We start from the raw sequence: 26,235 nt of genomic DNA, 5'->3' as shown, positions 1-26,235 counted from the left end.
TTTCCAAGTATACTAAATCAAACAATTATGATAAACACTGCGTAACTATTCACCTAAGCACGAGGTATCACCATAATTGGAGTACATGCATTACTAATCCGAGTGTGGGCATCATGCCTTCGGATAAAAAAAACGCATGCCCCTTGCAGACTTGGAAATAGCAGGCTTGTAGCATGTTGTCTTTCGAGTAAAAGAAAAGTACATATCATATCAAATTTCACAGATTAGCCATAAGAAGGGAGGAAAGGAGCATTCCATAACTGATGCACTACAAGGCTGAAGTATTATATAGCTCATCGCCTCTTTCGGGGAGAGCGTTTCTACCATTTTTTTCCTCGAGATGAGCTCCTACCTCGTCGAGGATATGCCACTCATCAATCATCACCTCTTTCTTAAAAGAGCATGTATGCCACTTTCCTAAGGTTCTTCCCTTGGACAAGTTAGTGCCCATATAGGATGCAAGACTATTCTGTCTTAACATCCTCCCTTTAATCCGCTCATACCTTGTTGGGTCTTATGCAGCTCAACGCCTTTTTATCACAAGTAATTATTCTCTCTGATCCTCTTTTTGAGCTAAGCTCATGCCTTAAAAGCTATGTATGATTTTATCTTCCATTAAGGAGCATGCCTTCTCTCCATTGGGTTAAACTCATGCCAGCATGGGGGGTCGCATTTTCTTTATAGAGCATGCTTGCACCATAACATCACCCCTTCCACAGAATGCAATGAGTTCGTCCCCTGTTCTTCCTTAGGATCTAAATATGAGCTTAAGAATCTCTTCCTAAGGATGAGCTCTTAGCTATGGTCTTCCCCCACTCGAGATGAAGCTCATTTTGTGCTAAAATTCCTGTAATATAGCTCAACAACTCATTCCTAGAAAGCATGTATCTGTTTTCCTGACTAACGTAGCATCTAGTTGAGCCTATGATCCGAGATTAAAAAAAACCTCAAACTTATATCTGGACAGTACAGAAGAAAGTAGAAATGGGGAACTCGAGATATGTTTATATTGTACAAACAGTTCTCTACACAATAATCCCAAATGATCAAAGAGAAATAGCATCTTAAAAAGTGGTTGAACTAGAAAGATACCAAGCAAATCAAGCCACAGAACATACATGTTGGTTTTAAAAGATACAAAAAATATGACCGTCCTTTCCGAAGTTCATGTACCATGAAATATGAATTACGTAGTCATACGTCACAATGCATCAGAAAGAAATGAAAACCATATTGGTTGGTTGAGCACAACCAACCATTTCTTGCATCCCTCAGCACAGTTTCTACTCCCACATGTGATTTGGTTGGTGAGATTTGAACCAAGTCAAATCTTCCACTTGAAAACCCAAATAGGTAAACTTGAATAAATTGAAGATTTCTATCTACGTTATCTTCCTGTTTCTATTTTCCTCCGTTCCAAAAAAAGCAATATAAATACATACATACATGCATACGTACGTGTGTGTGTATATATATAGACCACACACGAAAAAAGCCCACACTTTTTTTTGCGCCTCGCACTTTAGTGAGCCTTGAGCTTAACACTAAGTTAACCAATAAAAATGGAAGAGCCTAGGTTAGTTTCTCTAATTGCAGATAGACCAAGGTATCAAGCCAAATGTTGGATGAAAGAACTCTGTGGGTCTTAACTACAAGGTGCCAACATTCTCTACTTCAGATAATCTAAAATTCTAAAATAGAGAGAAAAAAAAAAAAGAAAAAAAAAAGGAAAACATCCTCAGCATCACCTTGATCTCTGATTCCTGATAGTTACACATTCATAACAAATTTAAACCAACTCGACTTAGTGAATTCCTCGTCCAACAGTCTTCGTCCATGAGAACAAGTAATGATACTTGAATTTACACGTTCATAATAAAATATATGACCAACTTGATTTGGTGATTTCTTCGTCCAACAGTCTTCAATTTACCCAAATGATAAAATGATAGTCCAATAATTATTCTGGTCAATGATTGCTTCTTCAGATTCAGATATAAATTCATAACTCGTAAATCGGTAATTATGCGTTTATAACAGTGTACACGACTTTCTTAGACAATAACAATGACCAGTTATAACATTTAAGGAAAATTTTAAGTAAACAATAATAAGAATGCTAGCAAACAAATAGAAACCCATCAATGCTTTCCCATATTCAAGCCTATTTATAGTTCAATCTCACATATTGAATGGAATAAAAATACTAAAACAGACCTATAGTTTTATCTACATAACTCCTAAATTTTTTTAGCACCAAAAAACAGATGTCAGCAAGGCATCCCACTGGGATGGATTTGATTCTTGTCAAGTATTCTGATGTAAAATATACACAAGTAGCATGAAGCCTAGACAGAAAGTACATACAGAGGACATTGCTCGTGACACTAGAGAAACAAATAAGGGCGCATATCTGGAAATGCAAAACAGGCATGCACAGAGCAATGAAAAATTACCAGTAACTTTCCTTAGCGTTAAGCAACTTGCCCCCTATAAAGCCGCCAATTCATCATTATCGAACCCCCTCGATCAAGACTTCGAGCTCTCTACGACCAAACCTCTGTCCCTGAACTTTGGCATCTCTACACCTAGCTGCAAAGTAGAAGGTAAGCCAAACCACCATGAAATAGACCTCTCCCACGGACTGAAAAAACATGGCAACATGTTTTCCACAAACTCGTGCAAGAGCCCATCTCATGAAAGATCCACAACAAATGGCTTCCAAGCACTTGATTTGAATAGCCTGGTTTAACATTGTCAATATCAAATAACAACCTTCCTTCAAGATCTCTCTACCAGTCCGCCTTGCATCCACAATAACAACCCAAGCATCCACAGCAAAGATGAATGCGACAAGAGTATCTAGCAAAAACCAGGCAAACAGAAACCCAGAGATCTCTTTCTCATAACCACGAATCCATGGAGACATTATGGAAAATGGCATCAATTTCAACCTTACAAATAACTTGAAAAATGAATATTGATCTTCGATTTCACCAAAATACCACAACCCAAGGAGCTGGGTTAGCGCATCTCGCACAGCCCATCTCATCAAGATAAACCCAGAAAGTCTCTTGAACCCCAATCTTGACCCATCCCAAACCATACCAACAAATGAACCAAATCTCTCCGTTAGATCATTAAGGACAGCGATGAACACAATGCCTGAAGCCCATGAATATGTAACAAGAAAGCCAAGCATTACCCAGATATAAGCAGCGGAAAGAAAACTAACAAAGAAGAACAGGGCTGCAGCGTCCCGACGACCAAGTTCCAGTCCTTTGACAAAAAATTGCAAATCTACAAGCCTTTCCATATCCTGGTGCACATTTTCATCTCCAAGTCTTCTATCATTTTCCTCCTGATCATCGCCGCTTTCGTTATCATTAGAAAAAGGCGAGCTACGAGCCTTGAATCCCACTCCCGGCCGAACAACTTCCGAAACCCTAATTCCATCATCGACGACCAGATTCGAAAACCCTGAGATCGAACCGAATTGAGTAAAAAAAACGAAACTTGCATTAGGTGGGTGATTCCGATTAGTCCCAAAGAGGCCACGCTCGTCATCCACATCTCCGGAGAAGATATCATCATCTAGGGTTCCAACGCGGGTAAGATGCAGAAAAGGCCGGCGACGCTGGCGGCGCTGGCGACGGGCAACAGCGCCAGACATGGACGAGTCCTCGGCAGACCGTAGGAGGCGTTGCTCCCCTGCAATGTCAAGGCGAGAGAGAAGAGCCTTAAGGGAAGGGTCGCGATCAATGAAAGAGGTGACATATTGGGTGCCATTTTCGACAACGACGCGGAAGGAAAGGATGAGGAGGGAAAGGAAAAGGAAGGTGAAAAGATTGGATGTGAAGGAGGCCGTAGCTTCTCGGAGAAGCTGGGCCGTACTACGGAGATTATCAAGGCGAGGATGATTATCGGTCATGGCGGAGGGCTGTGAGCTTCACCGGTTTCTTGTGATCCACCGCCGTGAGAGGGTGAATTTCCGGCGCCGGATTGGGAGAATTGGCCGTTGGATGATCGGAATAGAGAGCGAGAGAGTTGAAATGGAGCAGAGAGTAAGAGAGTGATTTCAATTCTCAATTGTCAAAATAGGGATTAGACGCCTCTCAACGGTGGTGCCAATGGCAATCAACATAGACATTTCCAGCGCGTAATTTTACGCGCTCTTTTTTTATTTTTCTTTTTCTTTTTTTCTTTATTTATTATTATTATTATTTTTTCTTTTTTTAGCGAAACAATTAAACTATAGGAAACCACTTCTTCTCCCAAGTTTAGTTTTTTAAAATATTATATTTTTGCTCTTCCATTTTAAATTTAATTAAAAATTTTCATTTTTATTCCATTTTTTTCTTACTCTTCAACATTTTACACTTCTATTTTTAAATTTTAACCAACTTTTAGTTCATTAATTTAAAAAACTATGTTATATAATATTTTAATTAAATTTAATAGGATGAAAAAACTAACCTAACTAATTAGTTATATTTGTTTGGATCATTTTAAATCAAACCAGATTTAAAAGGGTAAAATTTGATCTATACATATCTCTCAATTAATTTCAACAATAAATTGAATAATTCATACTATTACACACAATTTATTTCAAATTGTCGCAAAATAACGAAAAAAAAAAAATATCATTTAAGTCTATATTTTAGATTTTATTGTATTTAGACTTTAATCCATATGCTTTCAAAAAAAAAAATTACAGCATTTTCTTAATAAATCTTAAAAATATATTCATATATATTATTATCTTATATGAAAATAGAACTAATTTTGATAAAAAAAAAAAAAAAAAAAAAAAAAAAAAAAAAAAACAAGTTTAAGATTTATTGAAAATACTTCGAATAAAATTAGACATGAAATTACACGGACCAAAATAAAACAAAACTCAAATTACGAGACCAAAATAAAAATGGACAAGTATATACAGACAAAAATGGTATTTAAAAAACAATAATTTGAAAGTCCTAAATTTTGTTCAAAATTAAAATTAATTTCTAATTCAAAAATAATTTTGAAACCTTTTGACAAACAAGGATAATATTACAATCTTTTAAAATATATATATATTTTTAAAACAATTTATTTATTTATTTATTTTTATTGTCTGTTCCCAAGAAAGAGGAAGAGACATAATTGAAACAGATATTTTTAGATAAGATTAAAAAAATATATATGTAAAACACCAGAAGTGTCGGAAGGATAAGAACATACAATCAATCAGAATTAAGAAGAAAGCAGAAGCATGTGCCATTGTGCATTGTGGGTCTCTAAGAGGCAACCGTGGGGTACAAAAGCTGCTGTAGCTTTGCACACGAACCTCTGCTGCTTGTTGCCCCCATCGCTTGTTTTGTGCATGGAAATGCAACAAAATTCAGAAGAAAAAAAAAAAGATGAACAAACAAATTTGGGTTAAAAGGCCAAGCCAAACTAATGGAGTGCCTCTACTCTATCTAGTACAGTGGTATGAACCAAGCTGCTCTATAATCATATAAACTTTCAGGGCAAGATACTTAATAAGTCCTTACAACATCTGGGAATAACAGGAATATGGTGAATTAGATATATATTGGGATGCGCAGAAATAGCCATCATCCGCACTAGCCAATAGGAAAAATGAATATAAAGGTAAAGCAATAGCTAGAGATGGGTACTACTAGGAGAGGAGGGCCAAAGGTCTCGCCAATACGAAAGAATGCTCATTTAAAATCAGGCTTCTCAGGGAATGTGCAGCCAGACCTTTGGATTATAACATTTGATGCATAACACCCAGCTCTTACGCAGTCCTCGATGGGTTTTTCTTGAACTAATTGAGATAGAAAGCCTCCCACGAACGCATCTCCTGAAAAACAAAAGGAAACACAATATGAAAATATGCTCTTAATACACATTTCAGCTGTTCGTTCATGTACCCCTAAGCGTATCATAAATATGAATTTGGTTTCTGTATCACAGAGTGTAACAGTCCAAGCCCTCTGCTAGCAGATATTGTCCACTTTGGCCCGTTACGTATCGCCGTCAGTCTCACAATATTAAAACAATAAGGAGAGGTTTCCACACCCTCATAAATAATGTTTCGTTCTTCTCTCCAACCAATGTGGAATCTAACAAACCACCCTCTTGGGAGCCAGCATCTTCGCTAGCACACCGCCCAACATCTGGCTCTGATATCATTTGTAACAGCCCAAGCCCACCGATAGCAAATATTGTTACTTTGGCCCGTTACGTATCGCCGTCAGTCTCACGATTTTAAAATGCGTATGCTAGGAAGAGGCTTCCACACCCTTATAAGGAATGTTTCATTCTACTCTCCAACCGATGTGGGATCTTTCAAAGAGAGATTAATAAAAAAGTTGTAATGAAAGTCAAACTTGGATGTGCTTGATGGTTCATGCTCACTAAGCTCCAACATACCTGCTCCATTAGTGTCAACGAGTTTCTCTTTAGGCAGCACAATAACTGGGAACGTCTTCACTTTTCCATCCTCAGCAACAACAACTGGACCTGGACCTTGAGTAATAACAGCAATTCTCTTGTGTGTTCCTGATGCTTTAGGCCACGCAGCAATCTTTAGAGCTATCTCCTCAACATTCTCAGTCTGCTCATAAAAAGTTGACCTCCAATTATACATGATGAAAACCAGTTTTTATGGGACAAAGCAAGCCATTACCTCCCATCCCTGAACTTTAGAGAACGTCCTTGCTTCGGTTTCATTACCAAAAACGTAGTCGATATACCTGAAACATAAAAAATATATATATATTTATGTATACGTCCCGGGTCAACACGTCAAAGTTTCTTACTTCTACCATACATTAATACTTACGGAAAAACTTTCTCCAGTGCGTCCTTGAAAAACTCACATATAAATGGAGCAGAAAGGTTCATCGAGAAATACTGCAAATGATTGGCAAAGTTAGTAACCTATTCTGAAGCCTTGGTAAACCGTAACGTCACAGGAGTACCTTTTTGTTTGCAGCTGCATGTTCAGCTACAAGAAGTGCGGAGTCTGGTGATACAGTGAGAAAAAATCCAGCAATGTAGAAATACTTGGCCTTCTCAACTGTTCTCATGGAAAACTATGATCGAGTTAGCCTGTAAGAGAGAAGATCTATCCTATTTACAGCTCCCTAAGATACTTCAAACAAAAATTTAACAGTTTTTAGAAGAACAATCATTGAGAGATTTGAAAATGTATAAGATTATTGTCCAAAAATTAGTCACTGGTCTATTATTTTGAAAGAACGAACAACTTGCTCTAAGCAAAGTGGAAAATCTTTTAAAGAAGAGTTCTTTTCAAGGAATAGAATTTCTAAGAACAGATTCCCACAAGCCCTCTGAAAACCATAATATGAGTTCTGCGTTTACCTAATGCCCAATTTTCAGGTTTTTTCAAATGATCAGACTTGTAGCAATTTGCAGCAGACAAATTAGCCACTAGTGACCTGTATGTCACAAAAACAGACTCTTGTTAGACCATCTAACCTAAACATGAAACAAATGGTTAAAATTAATGATATCTAGAAGTAACAATCTAAGAAATAACCAATTTTTTACATAGAGCAAACTTTATATGTTTTATATGTTAGACTTATTGAAGCAAACAAGATATCAACCAACCTTTCACCACCCACCACACAAACAGCACATGTTCCTGTCGGTGTAGATTCAACCTCATAATAATGAACCTAATTGCTCAAATACCAATGGGCAAAAAAGAGCAAATAAGAACTGAATGGTGTAAATTATCACCGAAATGGAAGGTGGTGATATAATATGAAACTTACATTAATACCGGCACTTTTTGAGTTTTTTTTCATCTCCTCTCCGAACTTGTCTTTTCCAATGCAACCGATATAGCTTGTTGCACCAGGATGTTGAAGCAACCACTGGATTAGGCAAGAAAAGTCTCACCCCACGCCAGAAAATAAAACTTGAGGGATATGTGCATATTCACCGGGGAACAAGATTAGTTTACCTGAGCCACTTTAATTGAGTTTTGTGTAGCACCTGCACTTAATAAAGGTACATGAAATTCACAAATGTGCCAAAACCATAGTAACAAAAATAGATTCAACCATCCATACGTCACCTCCTGCAATGTACTCCACATTAGGATTCTTTGCCAATTCTTCATACCTACAAAAGAACATATATGCAAGAAGGGATCAACACAACAATTGAATAACTATTCCAAAATTTTAAAAAACAGAAGACTCACATCAGAAAATATGTGAAAATTCAAACAATGTCAAAAAAACAAGAATAATAAAGCATAACAACTCTACTTTAACCATAGAATTTTCTTCAATAGGAAAAGGAAAACACAATTTATAATGAAGGTTAAAAAATGTTAACCCAAAACAAACGACTCAACTAGTGCCTCGTTTCGTTTCTAATTATCCCCTGAAGTTCAATATGCCTGAGACTTTGTATAACATTACATCACATCCTCACTTCTTTCCAACTAAATGAATAAACCACAAGCCACGACAATTAGTTTAGCCACGTATGTTAATTACTTTAGTAACCAAGCTATTATCAGCTGCTTTCTGTTCTCTGGTCGTTTTTGCAACTAGTCCTGTAGTTCGATTCAATTAACAAAATTCATATTAAAAACTTGATTAAGTAATAACCTCAGGCAGAACAAAAGACATAGGTTGTCAAAACTTATTTACTTTTCTGTTGGATAAATTTCAACCAATAAAACAGGACTAACCAACATCAATGTAAGTTGATCTCATCTAATATCTTTCAACATCAAACTTCTAACAGCACGCATCTTCCTTTATTCCCTAATCCATTGAGATCGAATCGACCAAATTGTAACGAGAAACTTGATTTTCAAGCAAACTTATAAGACAAGGTCGAATACTATGAATGATGCTCTCGAGATCGATCGAGTGACATCTCATTAAAACAATTAAAAAAAGCGTCATCTTGAATAATAAAGTTCATAAAAGAAGCGTAGCTGATGGCTGTTCAACGGATAAGTAGCAACAAATCAGTTAAACATAAAATGAAACTAAGAGGGGAAGCTGTCAGCCAGTAAATTGAAAATCAATCCCTTACATTGGAAGATGTTTCTCCTCCGCGAGGATAGCATTATTCGGCTTGATGTCGTATCTGTACGGAACGAGAAATTTACACAGTCAATATACAGTCAAACGTGAAATCCCAATATTTTTATTTCGGATCAAAGTTGCAATTTACAAAACCTGTCTGCACGCATTAGTATCATAAACACTACAGCCAATGAAGCTAATATAAACGAAAAGAACCATGAAAACCAACAATAAAATTAGTGAAAAGACTAGACACTTAAGATGCAATCAAAGAACCGTAGAGATCTGAATGAAAACGCATGAAAGTTAAGACATAAAATAGCATATGGATCTGAGTTTCATATGAGAACACATGAAAGCTGAATAGAAGAACGAGGAAAGAAATGGCGGAATGCCTCTGCAAAAATTCATCATCAACGACAGCCGATATGTCAAGAAGAGGGTTGCCCATCCCCAAGATGATCCCCTCGTACGCCATTGCTGCGATGAAAGAAATCGATCGAGAAGGAGAGAAAGAGAGAAGGACAGTAATCAGAGTGCGAGATCGAGATCTGCGAGGTGGGAAATGGCGGGGATTTATAGTTAGAATCGGGGAGTGAGTGATGGCGCTGCGTGGCACAACTCTCAAGCTTCACCGACCTTAACCCCAATGGGCCCCTTTCCATTACTTTTAGGTTCCCGACTCGTTTGGCAGCGTCGATTAAACTTTTAATTATTTCCTATTAAACATGTTTTAATAATCTAACCAATCATTTGTTTTTGTTTTTTTCTTTTTTAATTATTCTTTGTTGTTTTTGTATTATTTATTCTTCCAATTATTTATTAATTCTAGATTTTCTTTCATTTTTGTAGTTGCTTTTTAATATAATTTCTTTATTTTATCGATTATTTATGTTTATCATTGTTGTTCTCGATAAATAATTATTTTTATTTATCAATTATTTTCAAATAATTTATAAAAGAGTTGAAATAGATATATTGTATTTGGAATGAGTGAATAAATTGATTTTTGAAATAAGTAGTGTATAATTAACTTTTTAATTTGATTATAATACTAATTATTTATATTTTAATAAAATAATTATTAATATTGACGGGTAAAATTGTATATTATTTATAATATAATTAAATAAAAACATTAATTAGTTAACATACAATAAATTTATTAAATTTCTTGAAAATACTCTATTTATATTGAATTATGATAATATTTTTAATTCAGTTATTTGATTTTCAAACCTTTTAAATAAAACCAACCTATAAAAGAGTTTAAAGAATTGAGAGGGAAACAAAAGGTTTTTTAAATTTTATTAATTTAATTTTTAAAATTTTGTTATTTTAAAGATAAAAATACAATTTTTAGAAGTTTAAGGGTATTTTTTAAAATAAAATATAAAATATTTTTAAAATTTTAAATATGTATTTTTATATTTAAAAAAAACGGTATTTTGAAACAAGTTATTACTATTTTTCTTTTAAGTTTAAAGTGTTTTTTTTTTTTTTTAATAGTTATTTTTTTTAAGTTGAATAATATTTTTGAAATAGAGAAAAAAAAATAAGGTATTTTTTTTATATAATTTAACAACGGGAAAGACTAAAATGGTACGTTAAAATAATTGCAAAATAAATTACCCTAAAAGGAGAATTGCATGGTTATAAATATCTGGTGCTGTAGTATGAGTTAGACAAGAGAAATGGATGGCTGTGATTGAGCCGCGCAGAAACCAAGTGGCCACTTATGCGACAAATATCACAAGTTGGTATTGATAACGATGGATAGATCTCACACGCGTGAGCGTGCGACTTCGCAGTAGCCACTTGCTACCACTTTTATCTTTTTTCTTTTTTTAATATTTATATATACAAAAAATAAAAATAAAAAAATTACAAAGATTTTATTCCATGTTGGATGAAAAATAAAATAAAATGAGAAAAAGGAAGATCGAGAATGTCTCAAAATGTACGACCATTCATCAAAATAATACTTACCCAAAAAAGATTGAAAATGCCTTTTAGTGTGGAGTTATGATGTTAGCTTTCCACTGTCTCTAGACTCTATGATCTAGGCGAGCTATCTTAAAATGAACAAAATGTAATCGGATGACTAAAAAAAATTGTTGAATTTGAAAATCGACCCAAGTAGGACTTAACAACCTACCCTAGTTCTCCGTAATAAAAAAAAATCTTATATTTAAAAGAAAGGTAAAAAGATTTAAGCAATAAAATGTAAAATTACACTCAAAATTATTTAAGCACAAAAGTAAATAAAAAAAAATGTTAAAAATTCAAAATTTATAAATATTAAAAGAATTCTATTTAAAAAATTATCTTCATATTTATGAAATAAAATAAAACTATTTGAAAAATAGAGTAAAAAAAAAATATCACAAATATCACGCGGATATTAATATTATATTTAGAAATTTACATAAAGTTAAAAAAAAGGACCCTATAAATAGCTAGTTTCGCTCATTCAAGCCGTCTCCAACCTTATCTCAAAATCTCGGAAGCCATGTCTGCCTCTGCAACTTCCTTCACGCTCTCGCCCTCAACCCTCAAAACCCTATCCCTTTCTAACCCTAAAATCAAACTCTTCCCTCTCAATCCATCTTCCATTCGCCTTCTTTCAAATCCCATTTCCGTTTCTTCTCTCGTTCTTCGTTCGAGTAGGGTTTCTCCTCCCTTATCCTCTCGCTTTGTTAGAAATGTCGCCGTCTCATCCGATTTCGAACAGGAGGAAAGCATTTTTGAGAGCGATGGTGATGAGTCTAGCTACGCTCCTGACCCTAAACTATTCGTCGGAAATCTCCCTTTCAGCGTCGACAGTGCTCAACTTGCCGGCTTGTTCGAAAGTGCCGGACAAGTTGAAATGGTCGAGGTAATTTGTTTTTCCCTTTCATGTTTTGTAGGGTTTGTAATGCGTTGCTTTAGACTATTAAGTTTTTCCTGTTTTCTCGAGGAGACCTATTTGCTTTGCCCTAATTTTATAAATTGAGTGCTGTTCTTTTAAAAGGTGGTTTACGACAAGATGACGGGACGAAGCAGGGGGTTTGCTTTTGTCACCATGTCGAGTGCCGACGAGGCTGAAGCCGCTGCTCAACAATTTAATGGCTATGTAAGTGGCTACACCCCTTTTGCGCCACTTTAATACTCTTGCAGTATTGCTTTTGGTTCTGCTTCAATTACTCCTTGTCAATTCAACTACTGTAACTGTAACCCAAAAAATGAGGAAGTCATAGTTCCTTTTAGTGCTGTTCAGCTTTGAACATCAAATTTTGGATGAGCACACGTTATATTGTCGTCATAGAGAACCCATCCTAATGATATGCTCTAGTTCGGCCTTATTTGTGGGGGAAAACGTTTGTAGAGCTTATATTCTTAGTTTTAACGCCAAAAGTTATATAGATTTGCCTTTATGCTCCAGTTACATACTGTTGTCTTTCATTTTTGGTCAAGGGTGTGTTGCATTCGCCTCTAATTGATGATTCCTTGTAACTCCTCACAGGAACTTGAGGGTAGATCACTGAGGGTAAATAATGGACCCCCTCCACCAAAAAGGGATGATTTCTCTTTCAGAGGTTCCAGAAATTCTTCAAATTTTGATAAGCCCAACCGTGTTCATGTGAGTAACCTTGCTTGGGGCGTTGATGACCATGCACTTGAGAACTTTTTTAGGCAACAAGGAGATGTTGTGGAGGCAAAAGTAGTTTATGATCGCGAAAGCGGAAGATCTAGGGGCTTTGGTTTCGTAACATTTAATTCAGCAGAGGATGTTACCAATGCCATTCAGTCATTGGATGGAGCTGTAAGTTCTTGGCTCTTCATTTTTATGCTTTTTTCTGGGTCAGGTTCTGCATTTGTTTACTATTACTCTTCATATGCCTTCCCATGTTCAATTAAAGCTTGCTTACTGAATTCATGTTCAATTCTTATGGGCATGAAATCCTGTTGTTCATATTAATCATGATTTCCTCACTTGTTTCCTTCGTGGATGTTCTCAATTTTTTACGAAGCTGAAGTTGATGTTTTTTGTTCTTTCCCATTTGCCTCAGCTGAAGTGAATTCTTGTGGTCGCAAGTTTTATCCCAGTTCATCATTTTTCAATTATAGAACTCATTTCATGCATTGAATTCCCGATAATACACCTGATCCTTACTTAATGATGAAGAAATGCATGGTTCGGAATCAAGTATCTTCCATACATCTAAGTACAAATGTATACCTTGCAGGACTTGAATGGAAGATCCGTCCGAGTATCACCAGCAGAAGCAAGGCCGCCAAGGCGCCAGTTTTGAGTATCAGCAGCAGAGCTTTTGAGAGGAAAAAATTAACGTGGTTTTTGGGCTCCTTTATATTAACCTTATTTTTCTCTGCAATGTTGTCCGATAGTAGATGGTGCCAGATGATTGGCTGTACCTTCCCTATGAACGATGGCATTTTATATTTTTCTGATTTTGCCACTCTTCAATTGAGATTAAAACCTCTATAGCTTAAAACATCTGTGATCTTGGACGAGTGAAGCCCACCTTTCAAAAGGTGTTCATGGGGCAATATTTTGTGCCTTAAGGCTTAGCCTTACTTGTACATATAAAACGAGATGTAAGCCATGAGTCGAGGCCATAATGTAGTGGCTCTCTAGGCTTGCGCTTTCCAACATGCAACATTTAAAAAGAGCATAAGTTCTCATGGCCATGCTTCTAACGTCCCCTTAGAGATGAAGGCTGACTTGGTGGGGCTTGATAAAGAAAGAAACTTGAGTCTGGATAAAGGCTTGAGTCGGGGCCCAATTTTTGGGATTGGTGATATTTATTTAGTAGGTTAAAATATGGTTATTGGGTTGGGTCTGTGAAGTTTGCAGTTAGTGTCTACTTGGTCTTTCATTTTAATTTCGAAATTTGAAAAATAGTTTACATTTAAAATTTAAAAGTCCTAGATAAATGGAATATTAAATCAGGATAATTGTATCTCATTAGTACTAACCATTTTGGTTAAAATAAAAAAATAAATTGCTAATATTATAGTTTTCAAATTTCATAGAATTAAAAAAATTGAAATAAAGATTTAGATTATAGTAAATATATACTTTAGGGGTCCTTTATTAAGTTTGTATTTTGATGGTACAAAATATTGGTTGATTATGCCCGAGTTTAAAATATTGACAACAGATTCTAGCCATATCCCAGATTTCATAAAATCGTACGATTTTTCGGATTTAAATAAAGCAAGTAATTATCTAAAACAAAATTAATTATACTTATCATTGGTACTATATTTAAAAAAAAAAATATTCTATTATAAAAAAAAATTCTTGATAAAAATACACCTTATAAATTATCTCCAAAATTGTATAGTGTTACTTTTGAAATTACACGAGTATTTTTGAAGCATATTACTAACTATAAAAATATTTGTTTAAAAAAATTAAAGAAAATTAAAAATATTTTTGTAAGTAAAAAAAAAAAAAAAAAGTTTTTGATCTTCTAAAAATTTAAGGGTAATTTTAGAATAATGTTACTAAATTTAAATTTAAATAGAAAACTAGGAAATTTATTGAATTTAAAAATTAAAAAACTTAAATGCAACCATTGTAAGAAGCCATGTGAAGTACAGTAATAATTCATGAATAGGCAGGTAAGCTAGGAATCATAATTTAATATTCTTTTTCATTTCCATTTTATATTAACAGTTATATCAATTTTAGCAATCAAATCAACCTAAGTTTTCTCCAATAATTTAATATTCTATTTTTACAATTAATTATTTTTTTCTTGATTTTTCAAAACATAAAATATGATAAAATAAATTTTGAAATATAGAATGGTTCCATAAACTCTTGAATTACGCCTCTCAATTCACGTTTTCAAATTGTCACGTGTTGAAATGTAACCTTACTATCTTTTATTAATAATATTTTTATTTTTTTTATGATGTCAACACTCTCACTTATTGAGTAAAGTTATTAATTTTTAAATCAAATAATACAAGTCAGATCCTTTTCTTAATTAAAGCCACGTGTCCGTACCTAGTTAATGCAATATAATAATCGCAGGCCCTATTAATATTTCTTTCTATTTCGACCATTCATTAAAAAAAAATATATAGTATTAATTGATTTAATTATATTTGTGTTGCCTTTTGTTTATTAAAACTTGGGTTATGAATATTTTTAAAATAAAGAGTCGAATTATTACAAAATAATAATATTATTGTTAACAAAGCAATTTTAATTAATTTTCAAGTAGAATCAAAATAAAACATTAATAAAAAAAAAATATAAATTGATTTATTTATACTATTATTTTTTGTTTATTTATTTAAGATTAATGAGTGCTCGAAAAATCCTGTTAGTTAAATGGGGACACAGACATAAATTATACTCTTAATATATATATTAATAAGTAAAAAAATATAGAAAATTATGTTTTGTATTATATTATATAGAATGTTTTACATTTTTTAGTATAAATTATATTACAATAAGAAATTATTTAAAATCAAATATATATATATTAAAAATATATATAAAGAAAATTAAAAAAAATGTGGAGAATCTAATCCATAAATTGGAAATCCTCGTTTTTATCTCTACAATAAATAAATAAGAAATTTCACGAGAGAGATCGAAATATGCGATGGAAACAAAAATGGAGGTGTAAAAGACGTCGGTGCCCCTGTGTCGTATGTTTGAATTATTAAATTTCGTATGTAGATACATTAACAAGCTTATAATAAATGCAAATATGTAGCATTTGACCATAATACAAGCACTAATTTAGTAGTGTTTGACTGCAGAGAGACTTCAGAAATGCTTATGACTCTGTCTATTTCTTTATGGAAATTAAATATAAAAATTAATCTTTCCACAGCAATAACTCATCATTATTTACTTATCCATCGAATATTAATTGTTTTTTTTTAATATGTTTTTTCATTTATTAACGTAAATTTAAATGTCATTTTTTAGAAATTTTATAGTATGCTATTTAATTATATTCACATTATGTTATGATAATGTTAGATAAGCTTGTTAGATGAACACGACTCTCCACAATGGTATGATATTGTCCACTTTGAACATAAGCTCTCGTGGCTTTACGCTTCTCCAAAAGGCTCTTTTTATTATAAACTCATGATCATTCCCTAAATTAGCTGATGTGAGTTCTCCTATTGGAGCGAGGCCTTTGAGAAGCCTAAAGCGAAGCCATGAGAGCATATGTTCAAGGTGGACAATATCATATTATTGTGGAGAGTCGTGTTCATCTAACAAACCTCGCATTTTTTAAATTATTTTTAATTATTAATATATATATATATATGTGGTTAAATGTCATAAAATTAAAAAATGTATAATTTATATTCATGTATTATTTTCTTCAACTAGTCCTAGGGGTAAATCTCGAAATTTAATATTTGTTTTTTTAATTAATATTCCGAAAATTTAAAAAAAAAAAAAAAAAAAAAAAAAAAAAAAAAAAAAGAGGAGGATGAGGTGGCGCAAAAGCGTGCGTGAAGTTACGCACGTGCGAGGAGGCAAGAAAGATTATTATAAAAAGGAAATAGGCCACGAAGACATTTCCGAGCTTAGGAGAAGCCTCCTCTGTTTTTGTTCTCTCTTTTGTTCTTTTTCTTTTTTCTTTTTACGTTTGTTGTTTTCGTTTTTGATTATCTGTTGGGGTAGCATTCACAAACACCTATTAGGAAAGGAACAAATAAATGCTCTGTTTCACCACAGCTTTTTGATTCCATTGCGAAACTCTGTTTTTGAACTCAATACAAAGGAGTGAAACAGGGCATAGCGAGAAATCGATGGAGGGTGTGATTTCGAATCATGAAATGAAGCCATCCAAGTTCAGGAGGATTTGTGTGTTCTGTGGAAGTAGCCAAGGCAAGAAGAAAAGCTACCAAGATTCCGCCATTGAACTTGGCAAGGAATTGGTAATCTTCTTCTCTTCTTTAACTCCATTGTCGATTTCCCATTTCTTTGTATTATGTGTTCGAAGTTGCTATAGATTGTTCTACATTTCTTTCCTTCACTTCAATGCTTTGATGATCTTTACTACGTTTGTTGTTTGTTGTTTGTTTTGAATCTTCGTCTTCCGTTGATGTTCATTTGGATTCCTTGTGATTGTGCTCGCAACGTGTTTGTCATAATGTCCGATCACGGCCCTTTACTTATTTTGGCTAAAATCTTCCCCAACTTTGAACTTTCCTTTTCCATTTCCAATTAGAAACTGAAATTGCAAAGAAAATGCATGATGTTAGTAGGGTACAGTTTGTTTCTTGGTTTCTTCTGCAATTTCAACCTGTAAGGAAAGAATCCCATTTCATAAAATGAAACTCTCGAGCCATTGAGATGATGAGTTGGGTTTTTTGTTGTTGTTTGAAGGTTTCAAGGAACATTGATCTGGTTTACGGTGGGGGCAGCATAGGGCTGATGGGTTTAGTGTCACAAGCTGTTCATGATGGCGGTCGGCATGTCATTGGGTATGCCCCCATTTTTTAATTACATCCACTGGTCCCTCCCTTCAACAATTTTTTTGTTTTTTGTGTTTCTTCTTTTGGGTTTATTCACCATTACAAGTTTACCACTGACTTTGTCATCTTATTGTTCTTGTCCAGAGTTATACCCAAGACACTCATGTCTCCTGAGGTATGTCTGTAACCAGCGGCTGCATAAAGTCTTCAACCTTTCCTTCCTTATTCAGTTATATTTTAAGAAAGAACTGTTCATTTTATTATTATTGAATCTGATTTTTCATTTATTTATTCCAACTTATTCTTGTTTATGATACTTTGAGATGGTCTTTTTGGCTATGCTCGGGAGCCTTATCCATAGTAGTTAGAATTTACCGCTCTCGGTATTGAGTATTGTTGGGAGGGAGGCCCACATTTGTACATCTCCATTGTTATGAGGTCTCTCGGGAAGCTCAAAGTAATGTCATTTATGTTTAAAGTGGATAATATCATATCATTGTTGAAATGCGTGATTCCTAACGCTCTAATCCTTCTAATGTCAACCTAGTTCATGACTTTTTTCTTTCTTTCTTTTGAGTTCTTCATTTTAAGCCCTTCATTCTTATGTCATGCCAAGTTCAGAAAATTAGAGATCATCTCTGGATCAAAACCTTTTTGAATTGCCCTCCCTTTTCCTAGAGAACCCATCATTTTTCTCTCTCCAACAAGGCTCCAAAAGTCCTCTTTCTCTTTCTAACCTATCCTATTACGTGGTCTTCTTTTACAGTTGACTGGTGAAACTGTCGGGGAAGTGAAGACAGCGGCAGATATGCACCAAAGGAAGGCAGAGATGGCAAAGCATTCAGATGCTTTTATTGCTTTGCCAGGTGAGTATATAAAGCCTGCACATCAAATTCTTAAGCATTTGGGCTTTTATTACTCTCAGTCAAATCAATGTGCCCATTTGGGCTATGCTATCTGTCGGTCACTCAAAGCTCTAAAAACCCTTCTTTCAGATCTTCCTCTTGTTCACTCCTGTAAACAAAAACATGCAATCCTCGTCTTAATTCTCTTTTTATCATCAATTAATCTTACCCTTCTGCTTTCGGTGCCTGTCCTTCTAGCCTTCCTGTTTTACTGATCAATCAATTCAGCTCCAAAAATCTCGGACTTCTTCAACTTTTTCCACACAAACTATGTCACCATCTGCATTAATGGCGGTGTGCATTTATAGCAACTGTGGGCAGCCATCTTCTCCTTACATTTGGTCATGATTCATTAAGAAACCATCATTGACCCATCAATATCAGACACTGAAAAAGATAAGTCTCTTGAATAATACCAGCTGTGGGCAGCTATGTTCTTCCCAAAATTTGATCCTTAATTTCATAGCTCTACCTCTGCCATGAACAGTAAAAAAATGCAACTTTGACTCTTCCTCTTATATAAACGTTCACAAATGCGTTTTCAAAACATTCTCCTCAAGTTTAAGAACTAAACTTATAATTCGATCGAAATCTGATTTCGAAAGCTGCTGAAATCAGAGCTTATTAAGATTAGTAGAGTTCATTAAGTATAGCAACAGTGATGGATCATCTTCATGTTATTAAAACTGCTAAATTCTTTGTTCCAATCATATGAATGCATGCAGGTGGGTATGGGACTCTGGAAGAACTACTCGAAGTCATAACATGGGCTCAACTTGGAATTCATGACAAGCCAGTCGGTGTATCTTATTTTTGTTATTCGAATATTCCATCTGCTCAGCCTTACTTTTGCCTGTGCTGTGATTGGTTAGCTATGATAGTTACTGAATATGAACAAAATGAATACTAAAAACTGCAGGTGGGGCTGTTGAATGTTGATGGATACTACAATTCATTACTGTCATTTATTGATAAAGCTGTAGAGGAGGGATTCATCACTCCAAATGCGCGTCAAATTATCCTATCTACGCCATCAGTCAAGGAGCTAGTGAAGAAGTTGGAGGTATCATGATAATGACATTATTGTAAATAAAAATGTTCATTTAACTCATAAGGTTGGGAAAGAATCCCCCGGTCAACCGGGATTGAGAGAGGTAGTTATGAGAGTTTTTCCCTTTTAACTAGATGAAGCCTGGACAAGGATTTATCCCCGTTAGATATGTCTCGCCCCGATCACTTTTAGTATATAAATATATATATAAAATGTGGGATAGAACCTGATCCCTGCAAATTCTCTACAGGGAGTTTTCGCCTGGTCTCTGCTTTGTTCGGTAGACATTTCTAACTAAGATGAAATATGATACCATATAATTTTGGTTGTTCTTTAGCTTTATGGATTGGTTGTGAGAGAAGCAAACGGAATCCTATGTGATGATTGTTGAGTTGTGTGTGTAGGAGTATGTGCCTTGCCGTGACAGAGTTGCTTCAAAGCTGAGTTGGGCGATAGAATAGCTTGGCTTATGAAGATGGTCCACAACTTTTTTAGCAAATGAAGGAGGCCACAATGAATTTATGTCTATTATTGCCTATTTTCTGGTGTTCTTTCCCCTTTTTGGTAAATTACTCCATTTCATATAAGTTTATATATATTTAAAAAAAAAAAGCCTCTAATTAATTGTTGATTTTTTTTTTTTTTTTTTTTTAATATTCTTGTATTCTCTTGTGAAAATTACCACCTTCTTTGGTCTCATTGGTGATCTCTGCAGACAAACAAATTTTAGCATAAAAGATGTCCATAAAGTAACTAATAATAGTTTATATTCAACCTATATTTAGTTAATATTAATTAAGAGTTTTTTTAGACTTTTTTTCAGAATCAGATTTAAAATTTATTGCAAGTACAAAAGTTAGATCTAAAAAGTTTCACTTTTAACTATTATATAATATAAAACTCTTCATACATTTAATAGTGTGACGTCACACATAATCATTGATTTCTAAGTTTGTCTTTAGCTGAAACATAATATCGACTCAAAATCCTACCCAAAAAACCCAGATTTAAAATCATTTCCACGTTCTAAATTGCTCTGAACAGGATTTCAAATTAATTATTGAATCATTTGAATTCTAAAAGGAGTACTGAGAAGAAAAGAGTAAACCCAATTTCTATCTTCTAAGTTGTTCTACAAACTAACCTTATACTTGCACTTGATTCATGAAAAGAAGCTTCCATGTTGTTTTCCACCTATTTTGTCACTGCTTAGCCTATGAGGAGCGACAATGCAGCTCAATGTTTCTCTTTCCTCTATCCACTTTGTCATCCCAGCTGAAACTTCAGTCTTAACAATCCATCCAATCCTCAGAAGTGAAATATGGGAATAAGCAGCTGGGTTGAGATGAACAAGTAAACAGAAAGTCAATGGTCTCGTGGAGATTGCATAATAATAATCTCCTCTCCTGCAAAATCCAAACAAACATTTGGTTCAAGTACTAATTCCCATCAAAAGCCACGACCAGCAACCTTTGTTATAGACGTCTTACAATTCAAATTCAATGCTAGTACTATATTCGGTGTCTGTTGATTAGCTCTATTGAGAGCCACATCTCGACGTCTCGGCCTTTAGCTTTTGCTGTAAGGCATCCACTTTTGTGCGAAGAGCTAAGTTTTCCTGAAAACATTGACATTTTAAGGGGGACAAAACCAAGTAGATCATATGGGACAAAATTTTAGTTCTGAAGACGAAGCGATAGAGTTTCTTGCATGTATGTGATGATATACGGATCTTCTCAAGTCATTTCCTAATTTTTTTGAAGGGAAGATTGAAGGGAGAAATTATTACTTAGTTATATACTCGAAATTCAATAACAATATAATTATAACAAGGAGTTACCGTTTGCATCTTTGTTAGCTTCTGATCGAAGCTAGCAGCATCCCCCACCTTCTTAAAAGATTCCTTAAGCTGCCAAGTATGAGTGTACTGAATCAGTGGTCAAATGCAAAGACGTAGAAGCAATTTACTGCTCATGGAGGTTCTTAAAAAAAAACCATTCAGAAGTTCAATCAATTGATTGAGATGTGTTCAATCTTATGTATGTTTTTTCAGCATGCCTTTTCACTTGTAGAATTCGAGAAAAGTATATGATCCAACAAGGGACTATCAGTACTAATTGAAAAGGAAATCACATTCCAATGTTTGAATATTCCATGTTCTAATAGTAAGTTAAATTGTCTTAAACCCAACAGCTTATGCTAATATGTAACGTAAACCAGTTTCTTACAACAGCATCGTACGACAGATAAATGATCAACAATATGGCAAGAACAGAGAGTTAATTGTTCGATACAAAAAAATTCGCATATTCCGCGTTTAACAAGTTTTTTTTGCCGGTTGACAATGCAAGAAGTTATGAATCTTTTGATTAGCAAGCCGTGAATCGAAGGACCAGCAACGAGATAAAAAAAAATTCAAGCATGCGCCCGTCGAAAAACCGGTTTCAGAAAAGTAATTGCACAAATGGTAACAAAATCATTCCGCTGGATCAAGGCAAATATATAGTTTCAATGCAATGAGGAAAAATTTCCATCGAATTCATGGAAACGTAAACCTGGAATACTGACCTTGTTTAGATCACTTCTACATTTATTAGCTCTATCGTGTTCGTGGTCGTACATACGACGCCATTCCGCAGATTCATCCATTGCCTTCCCGTTCGCAAGGTCGAATTGCCTCCTAAACGATAATAAACGAGCAATTTAAAACAGATAACCTTACTGCATTTTACATTTCGAAGTTCCGACAGCATGGATAAGAGAAACCGGTACCATTTCCTGAAGTTTCAAACAATTTTTCGTGACGAGAACCAACATAATGAGAGAAAAAGAAAAAAAAAAAGGAACGAATGAAAGATGGAAAATCCAAACCTGAGAAGCTCGGCATGGCCGGAAGACAGGGAGAAGTCGATGGTCCAAAGCCTCATGTACACTACCGATCCTAAGAACATCGCCACCGCCAAACCTATGAAGATTCGCTTCCGATCTGCGTCCATATCCCTCTCTGTCTGTCAATAGCCGGTGAAATCGACATCGACAATCTCGAGGTGAAAGGTCGGGGGATACTTTTCACCGAAGATTGGCGCGGTTAGCTCGTTATGATTGATTGGGCCCAATATCTTTCGACAACCACACAAATTTCCAATCTCGGCCCATCGAGGCCCAATTTTTAAATGTTTTTCTTATAATATTATTTTAGGCTTTTTGTTTTTAAAATTTATTCTCGTTTTTTTTTCTTTTAACTTTTTTTAAAATAATATTAATTTTAAGTCAAATTTAAAATATATATATATAAGCTAACTTTTTTTTTAGTTTTTAAATTTCAAATGATTTAAAAAATATATCCATAGAAAATTAATAACAAAAATATATATATATTATAGGCCTAATTTTTTTTTATTTTTTTTTTTTTGTAAAATAATAATTGTACGGAGGCTTTAGTTAGTATTTTTTTTTTTGTTAAAGAAAAAAAAATATTTAGTTACGAGCTATACCCATGTTGACGTTTATTTCAAATTTAATTTTTAAATAGATAAATTAAATATAAAGCTCGTTTTCTAAATAAAGAAGAAGATTTGAGCTTATGACATTCATTTTTGTATGAGATGATCTCAACAACGACATCAAATATGGGTATTACGAATAGGTATACATTCCACGTTTATTCACTTGTTCATTCAAATTATTATAATGTATCCGTATCCAAACATCATATTCGATGTTTCATAAAGGTCGTACATACCCAATGGTCGACAACCACTTAAAAAGATAGAACGGAATAAAGGTAATCTAAATTCTACCGTTTAAAAAACGTTTGAGGAATATAAATTATATCGTTATATTCACATGTGACATGAAATGTCATAGTACCCTTACGAAATAGGACCACGTATTGAAATATCTGTTCATATGTTGTGTTTGGAAGTGGTTGAATACCTTTTCATGTTTGCAAATCTCCACGTGGATTCTTATTCCGGACAGGAATATCTTATTCCACTACAAGAGTAATACTCTGACAGCCACCAATCATGGACCATTCCATATGGCCCCTCCTTTTTCTCATTTAATGCCAAATTATAAAAAATGCGATAAAATTTTAAAATTATAATTATATATATATTAGTATGTTTATGTGATTAATAATTTGATTTTATGTGTAAGGTTGGTTATATTATAATGTATTTTAAAATTAATAAGTTAATTAAAACACATTAATAAAAGTAATATTTTGACATTTATATAATAAATATATTCCTATTTTGACCATTGAATTATCGTTAATTTCAAAGTATTATTTTTTAAGTTCATCAATAATAATTCATTAAATTGGTAGTAGTGACAAAGAAAGTCCAATTAATTTAAAATATTATATTGAATTAAAGACTATTTAATGCTTTTCTTATTAATAATTTATCGTTTATATTTATATAATACACATGAAAATGACTGTTTAGACTTTTTTGTCCCTTTTATTTTTACTTAATTCCAAATTTATTATTTATTTTTGTGGTTAAAATTTAAATCATTTGTTTAATTGAAAAAAAATTTTAATTTTATATTCTAAGTGATTTCCTTTTATATATTTATGAAATGTCGTAATTTTTAAAATAATAGTAATAACACGTCGCCATTTTTATAATATAAAAATGGCAATTTTATCCTTAAATTAAAAAATAATACAATAATTTTGAATTATCGTTTAGAGGTAGTTGAACAGATCAAGCAGCGCCGTTGGATTAATATAATTCCGCAGTGGTTTTTCTTTTTTCCTTTCCTTTTTTGGTCAATAACTCTTTCAATAATATTTAATTATCACTAAATTATTTATTTATTACAAACAGTTTTCATCCATTCATTTGTAAATTAAATTAAATTTTTTATTTTTATTTAATTTTTTTAACACATTTTTGGAATTAAAAAGAAAATCTAATTGCTCGTTTTTTTATTTTATTGTCTCTTTTTTTATAATGACAATTGAAAGCAAAATATTAAAATCTAAAATAAATAAATTTAAAAATATTGGCCCATGTCCCTGTCTAGGAGGATAAGCTACACAAGAAAAACAACTCAAGAACTTCCCATAAATACCCATTCATTTTGCTCACCAATCCCAATCGCCACGTGTCGAATTTAGTAGTTTTATTTAAAAAAAAAAACAATTCTAATTTGCGTATTTGTTAATATCGGAATTTTAAGTATTTAAACTTGGAGAAATTTATTTAATTGACAAAAAAGAAGAAATAAAATAGAGAAAATTAATGGAAAATTACAATGGATTATTCTAACTATAATTTCCGGTACCGATTACACGGTGGTTTTTTTTTTTTTTTTTTTTTTTTTTTGCTATTTAAAAATTAATTTTAATTAATCTTCGAACCCAGTTTTTTCCCAAATTGCATTTCTCACCATTCTCAAATCTCTGCCCTTCAGCGTTCTTCCGATCCCCTCGTGAACCGAAAGCGAATCGCCTCGCCGTCGCGCTAAATACTCGTGCGGTGGCGCCCGCCGAATGTCGTTGTTGTCGTCATCGCTATCATCGAAATCCTCCTCCTCTGTTTCTCTCCGGCCTTGCTTGCTCTGGTCGCTCTGCAGAATCTTCGACCAGTCCGGAATGTTGACCGGTAACGACGAAGATGCCTTCACCGCCTTCTCTCCCGACGCCGCAGCGCCGCTCCTCTTTGGAAGTTTGTTCGGGATCGGAAAAATCTTCCTCGATTCCAGCGGCGGAGTATGAGCGGATGTCCAGATATCCGCCTCGTCGAACTCGAAGAGGTTATCGGCGGCTGAAGAGTCGGCATGGTTGACTGCAGTCTCCGACGAAGGATAGATGTAGTTAGGTTTCGAGTTGAAACCGAATCCAAAGCCTAAACCTCTCCTTGACGCCATTGATAATGGATCGATGCTTTCGAGTTTTTGATTTTGTTCTTCTTCTTCTTCTTCTTCTTCTTCTTCTTCTTCTTCTTTGCTGTGATTGAATTCAACTGTTCTGAAGGAATCAAAGTATACAATTATTTTGATTTTTGGCCCACCAGTTTTATAATGGTTTTAATGGATAAGTTCACGCTCCCCCCGCCTTCTTTGCCCGGCGAACGAAACGTTTATTTATTTATTTATTTTTAAAAAATTGGAGAGACAATTCTAGAGCACGGATGCCCACATGGTTTTACCGTGCACTCGCGGTCCGATTTTCACCCCATTTTTCAAAATTTTTAAAATGCACGTGATGAGTCAAATTCAACCAATATAGTGGGGAACACGCGATATCAATCATATAGTCTGTCAAAACTCATACAGAGCAAAATCAAATGAAATTATCAAATCAAGCATTCCAAACGTTGTCACTTTGACGCGTCATGTATCGTCGTTAACCTCACAGTTTTAAAACGCATTTGTCAGATAAAGGTTTCAACACTCTTATAATAAATGTTTGGTTATTCTCTTCTACTGATGTGAGATCTCACAATCTACTCTTCCTTGGAGTTCCGTGTTCTGCTATATACATTTTTTTTTTTTAATATATATTTTAAAATGTAAATTATTTTAGAGCATTAAAGGAAAGTACATCATATCCACGTGAGCTCGAGTCCAATGGCCACACATGATGGTAGTAAAATCCCGCATTTACAGCAGACGACAAGTACGATCCGACACGACACCACACAAAATCCGGTCTAATTTCAGTTGCCCACGGAACGACACGTCGGACAAATTAAAATTATATATA

At 34.0% G+C, this 26,235-nt stretch overlaps 6 protein-coding genes across 8 annotated transcripts; 2 read left to right on the top strand and 4 right to left on the bottom strand.

Annotated features, from left to right (window-relative positions):
- Positions 1–2,129: 2,129 nt before the first annotated feature.
- On the bottom strand, positions 2,130–4,122 carry LOC111790531 (uncharacterized). Its single transcript, XM_023671466.2, has one exon. The coding sequence runs from the start codon at positions 3,929–3,931 to the stop codon at positions 2,513–2,515; it is 1,419 nt and encodes a 472-aa protein (XP_023527234.1). The 5' UTR covers positions 3,932–4,122; the 3' UTR covers positions 2,130–2,512.
- A 1,360-nt stretch (positions 4,123–5,482) lies between these two features.
- Positions 5,483–9,719, bottom strand: LOC111790529 (adenosine kinase 2). The gene is made up of 12 exons (XM_023671464.2): positions 9,476–9,719; positions 9,088–9,141; positions 8,108–8,154; positions 7,994–8,025; positions 7,803–7,904; positions 7,636–7,703; positions 7,384–7,460; positions 6,981–7,078; positions 6,842–6,912; positions 6,686–6,752; positions 6,430–6,613; positions 5,483–5,857 (listed from the first exon to the last, which is right to left on the bottom strand). The coding sequence occupies exons 1-12, from the start codon at positions 9,556–9,558 to the stop codon at positions 5,715–5,717; spliced, it is 1,026 nt and encodes a 341-aa protein (XP_023527232.1). The 5' UTR covers positions 9,559–9,719; the 3' UTR covers positions 5,483–5,714.
- A 1,836-nt stretch (positions 9,720–11,555) lies between these two features.
- LOC111791494 (29 kDa ribonucleoprotein A, chloroplastic) lies at positions 11,556–13,540 on the top strand. Its single transcript, XM_023672865.2, has 4 exons — positions 11,556–11,958; positions 12,094–12,195; positions 12,586–12,885; positions 13,310–13,540. The coding sequence occupies exons 1-4, from the start codon at positions 11,593–11,595 to the stop codon at positions 13,373–13,375; spliced, it is 834 nt and encodes a 277-aa protein (XP_023528633.1). The 5' UTR covers positions 11,556–11,592; the 3' UTR covers positions 13,376–13,540.
- Positions 13,541–16,667: 3,127 nt separating this feature from the next.
- On the top strand, positions 16,668–20,113 carry LOC111791292 (cytokinin riboside 5'-monophosphate phosphoribohydrolase LOG3). 2 transcript variants are annotated; one of them, XM_023672576.2, is made up of 7 exons: positions 16,668–17,015; positions 17,467–17,564; positions 17,700–17,730; positions 18,322–18,421; positions 19,186–19,262; positions 19,380–19,523; positions 19,916–20,113. In XM_023672576.2, the coding sequence occupies exons 1-7, from the start codon at positions 16,887–16,889 to the stop codon at positions 19,970–19,972; spliced, it is 636 nt and encodes a 211-aa protein (XP_023528344.1). In that variant the 5' UTR covers positions 16,668–16,886; the 3' UTR covers positions 19,973–20,113. The 2 variants fall into 2 exon arrangements, with proteins under 2 accessions (XP_023528344.1, XP_023528345.1); XM_023672577.2 differs by having other exon boundaries at positions 19,186–19,256; positions 19,916–20,110.
- A 254-nt stretch (positions 20,114–20,367) lies between these two features.
- Positions 20,368–22,584, bottom strand: LOC111791291 (uncharacterized). 2 transcript variants are annotated; one of them, XR_015420400.1, is made up of 5 exons: positions 22,383–22,584; positions 22,080–22,191; positions 21,352–21,420; positions 21,002–21,259; positions 20,368–20,917 (listed from the first exon to the last, which is right to left on the bottom strand). XR_015420400.1 is itself a non-coding variant. In XM_023672574.2 (5 exons), exons 1-4 carry the CDS (start codon positions 22,505–22,507, stop codon positions 21,049–21,051), a joined length of 387 nt encoding a protein of 128 aa, XP_023528342.2. In that variant the 5' UTR covers positions 22,508–22,584; the 3' UTR covers positions 20,368–20,917; positions 21,002–21,048. The 2 variants fall into 2 exon arrangements, 1 of the variants encoding a protein (XP_023528342.2); XM_023672574.2 differs by having other exon boundaries at positions 21,002–21,129.
- Positions 22,585–24,625: 2,041 nt separating this feature from the next.
- LOC111791290 (protein S40-4-like) lies at positions 24,626–25,589 on the bottom strand. Its single transcript, XM_023672572.2, has one exon. The coding sequence runs from the start codon at positions 25,395–25,397 to the stop codon at positions 24,876–24,878; it is 522 nt and encodes a 173-aa protein (XP_023528340.1). The 5' UTR covers positions 25,398–25,589; the 3' UTR covers positions 24,626–24,875.
- Between the last annotated feature and the right edge of the window lie 646 nt (positions 25,590–26,235).

This window comes from Cucurbita pepo, chromosome 3, assembly GCF_057944985.1.
Source record: "Cucurbita pepo subsp. pepo isolate OVF chromosome 3, ASM5794498v1, whole genome shotgun sequence".
Classification (NCBI taxonomy): Eukaryota; Viridiplantae; Streptophyta; class Magnoliopsida; order Cucurbitales; family Cucurbitaceae; genus Cucurbita; species Cucurbita pepo.
The sequence above is the reverse complement of the archived record's forward strand: the minus strand, read 5'-3'. Positions and strand labels throughout refer to the sequence as shown.

Coding starts and splice junctions, on each gene's coding strand:
- LOC111791292 (XM_023672576.2), top strand. CDS start 16,887: ATGGAGGGTGTGATTTCGAATCATGAAATGAAGCCATCCAAGTTCAGG. Junction 17,016..17,466: donor TTGAACTTGGCAAGGAATTG/GTAATCTTCTTC, acceptor TGTTGTTTGAAG/GTTTCAAGGAACATTGATCT. Junction 17,565..17,699: donor GGCGGTCGGCATGTCATTGG/GTATGCCCCCAT, acceptor GTTCTTGTCCAG/AGTTATACCCAAGACACTCA.
- LOC111790529 (XM_023671464.2), bottom strand. CDS start 9,558: ATGGCGTACGAGGGGATCATCTTGGGGATGGGCAACCCTCTTCTTGAC. Junction 7,905..7,993: donor ACTCAATTAAAGTGGCTCAG/GTAAACTAATCT, acceptor TGCCTAATCCAG/TGGTTGCTTCAACATCCTGG. Junction 7,079..7,383: donor ACCTGAAAATTGGGCATTAG/GTAAACGCAGAA, acceptor CCATGAGAACAG/TTGAGAAGGCCAAGTATTTC.
- LOC111791494 (XM_023672865.2), top strand. CDS start 11,593: ATGTCTGCCTCTGCAACTTCCTTCACGCTCTCGCCCTCAACCCTCAAA. Junction 12,196..12,585: donor CTCAACAATTTAATGGCTAT/GTAAGTGGCTAC, acceptor AACTCCTCACAG/GAACTTGAGGGTAGATCACT. Junction 12,886..13,309: donor TTCAGTCATTGGATGGAGCT/GTAAGTTCTTGG, acceptor TATACCTTGCAG/GACTTGAATGGAAGATCCGT.
- LOC111791290 (XM_023672572.2), bottom strand. CDS start 25,397: ATGGCGTCAAGGAGAGGTTTAGGCTTTGGATTCGGTTTCAACTCGAAA.
- LOC111790531 (XM_023671466.2), bottom strand. CDS start 3,931: ATGACCGATAATCATCCTCGCCTTGATAATCTCCGTAGTACGGCCCAG.
- LOC111791291 (XM_023672574.2), bottom strand. CDS start 22,507: ATGGACGCAGATCGGAAGCGAATCTTCATAGGTTTGGCGGTGGCGATG. Junction 22,192..22,382: donor GGCCATGCCGAGCTTCTCAG/GTTTGGATTTTC, acceptor ATTATCGTTTAG/GAGGCAATTCGACCTTGCGA. Junction 21,421..22,079: donor GTAGAAGTGATCTAAACAAG/GTCAGTATTCCA, acceptor CATACTTGGCAG/CTTAAGGAATCTTTTAAGAA.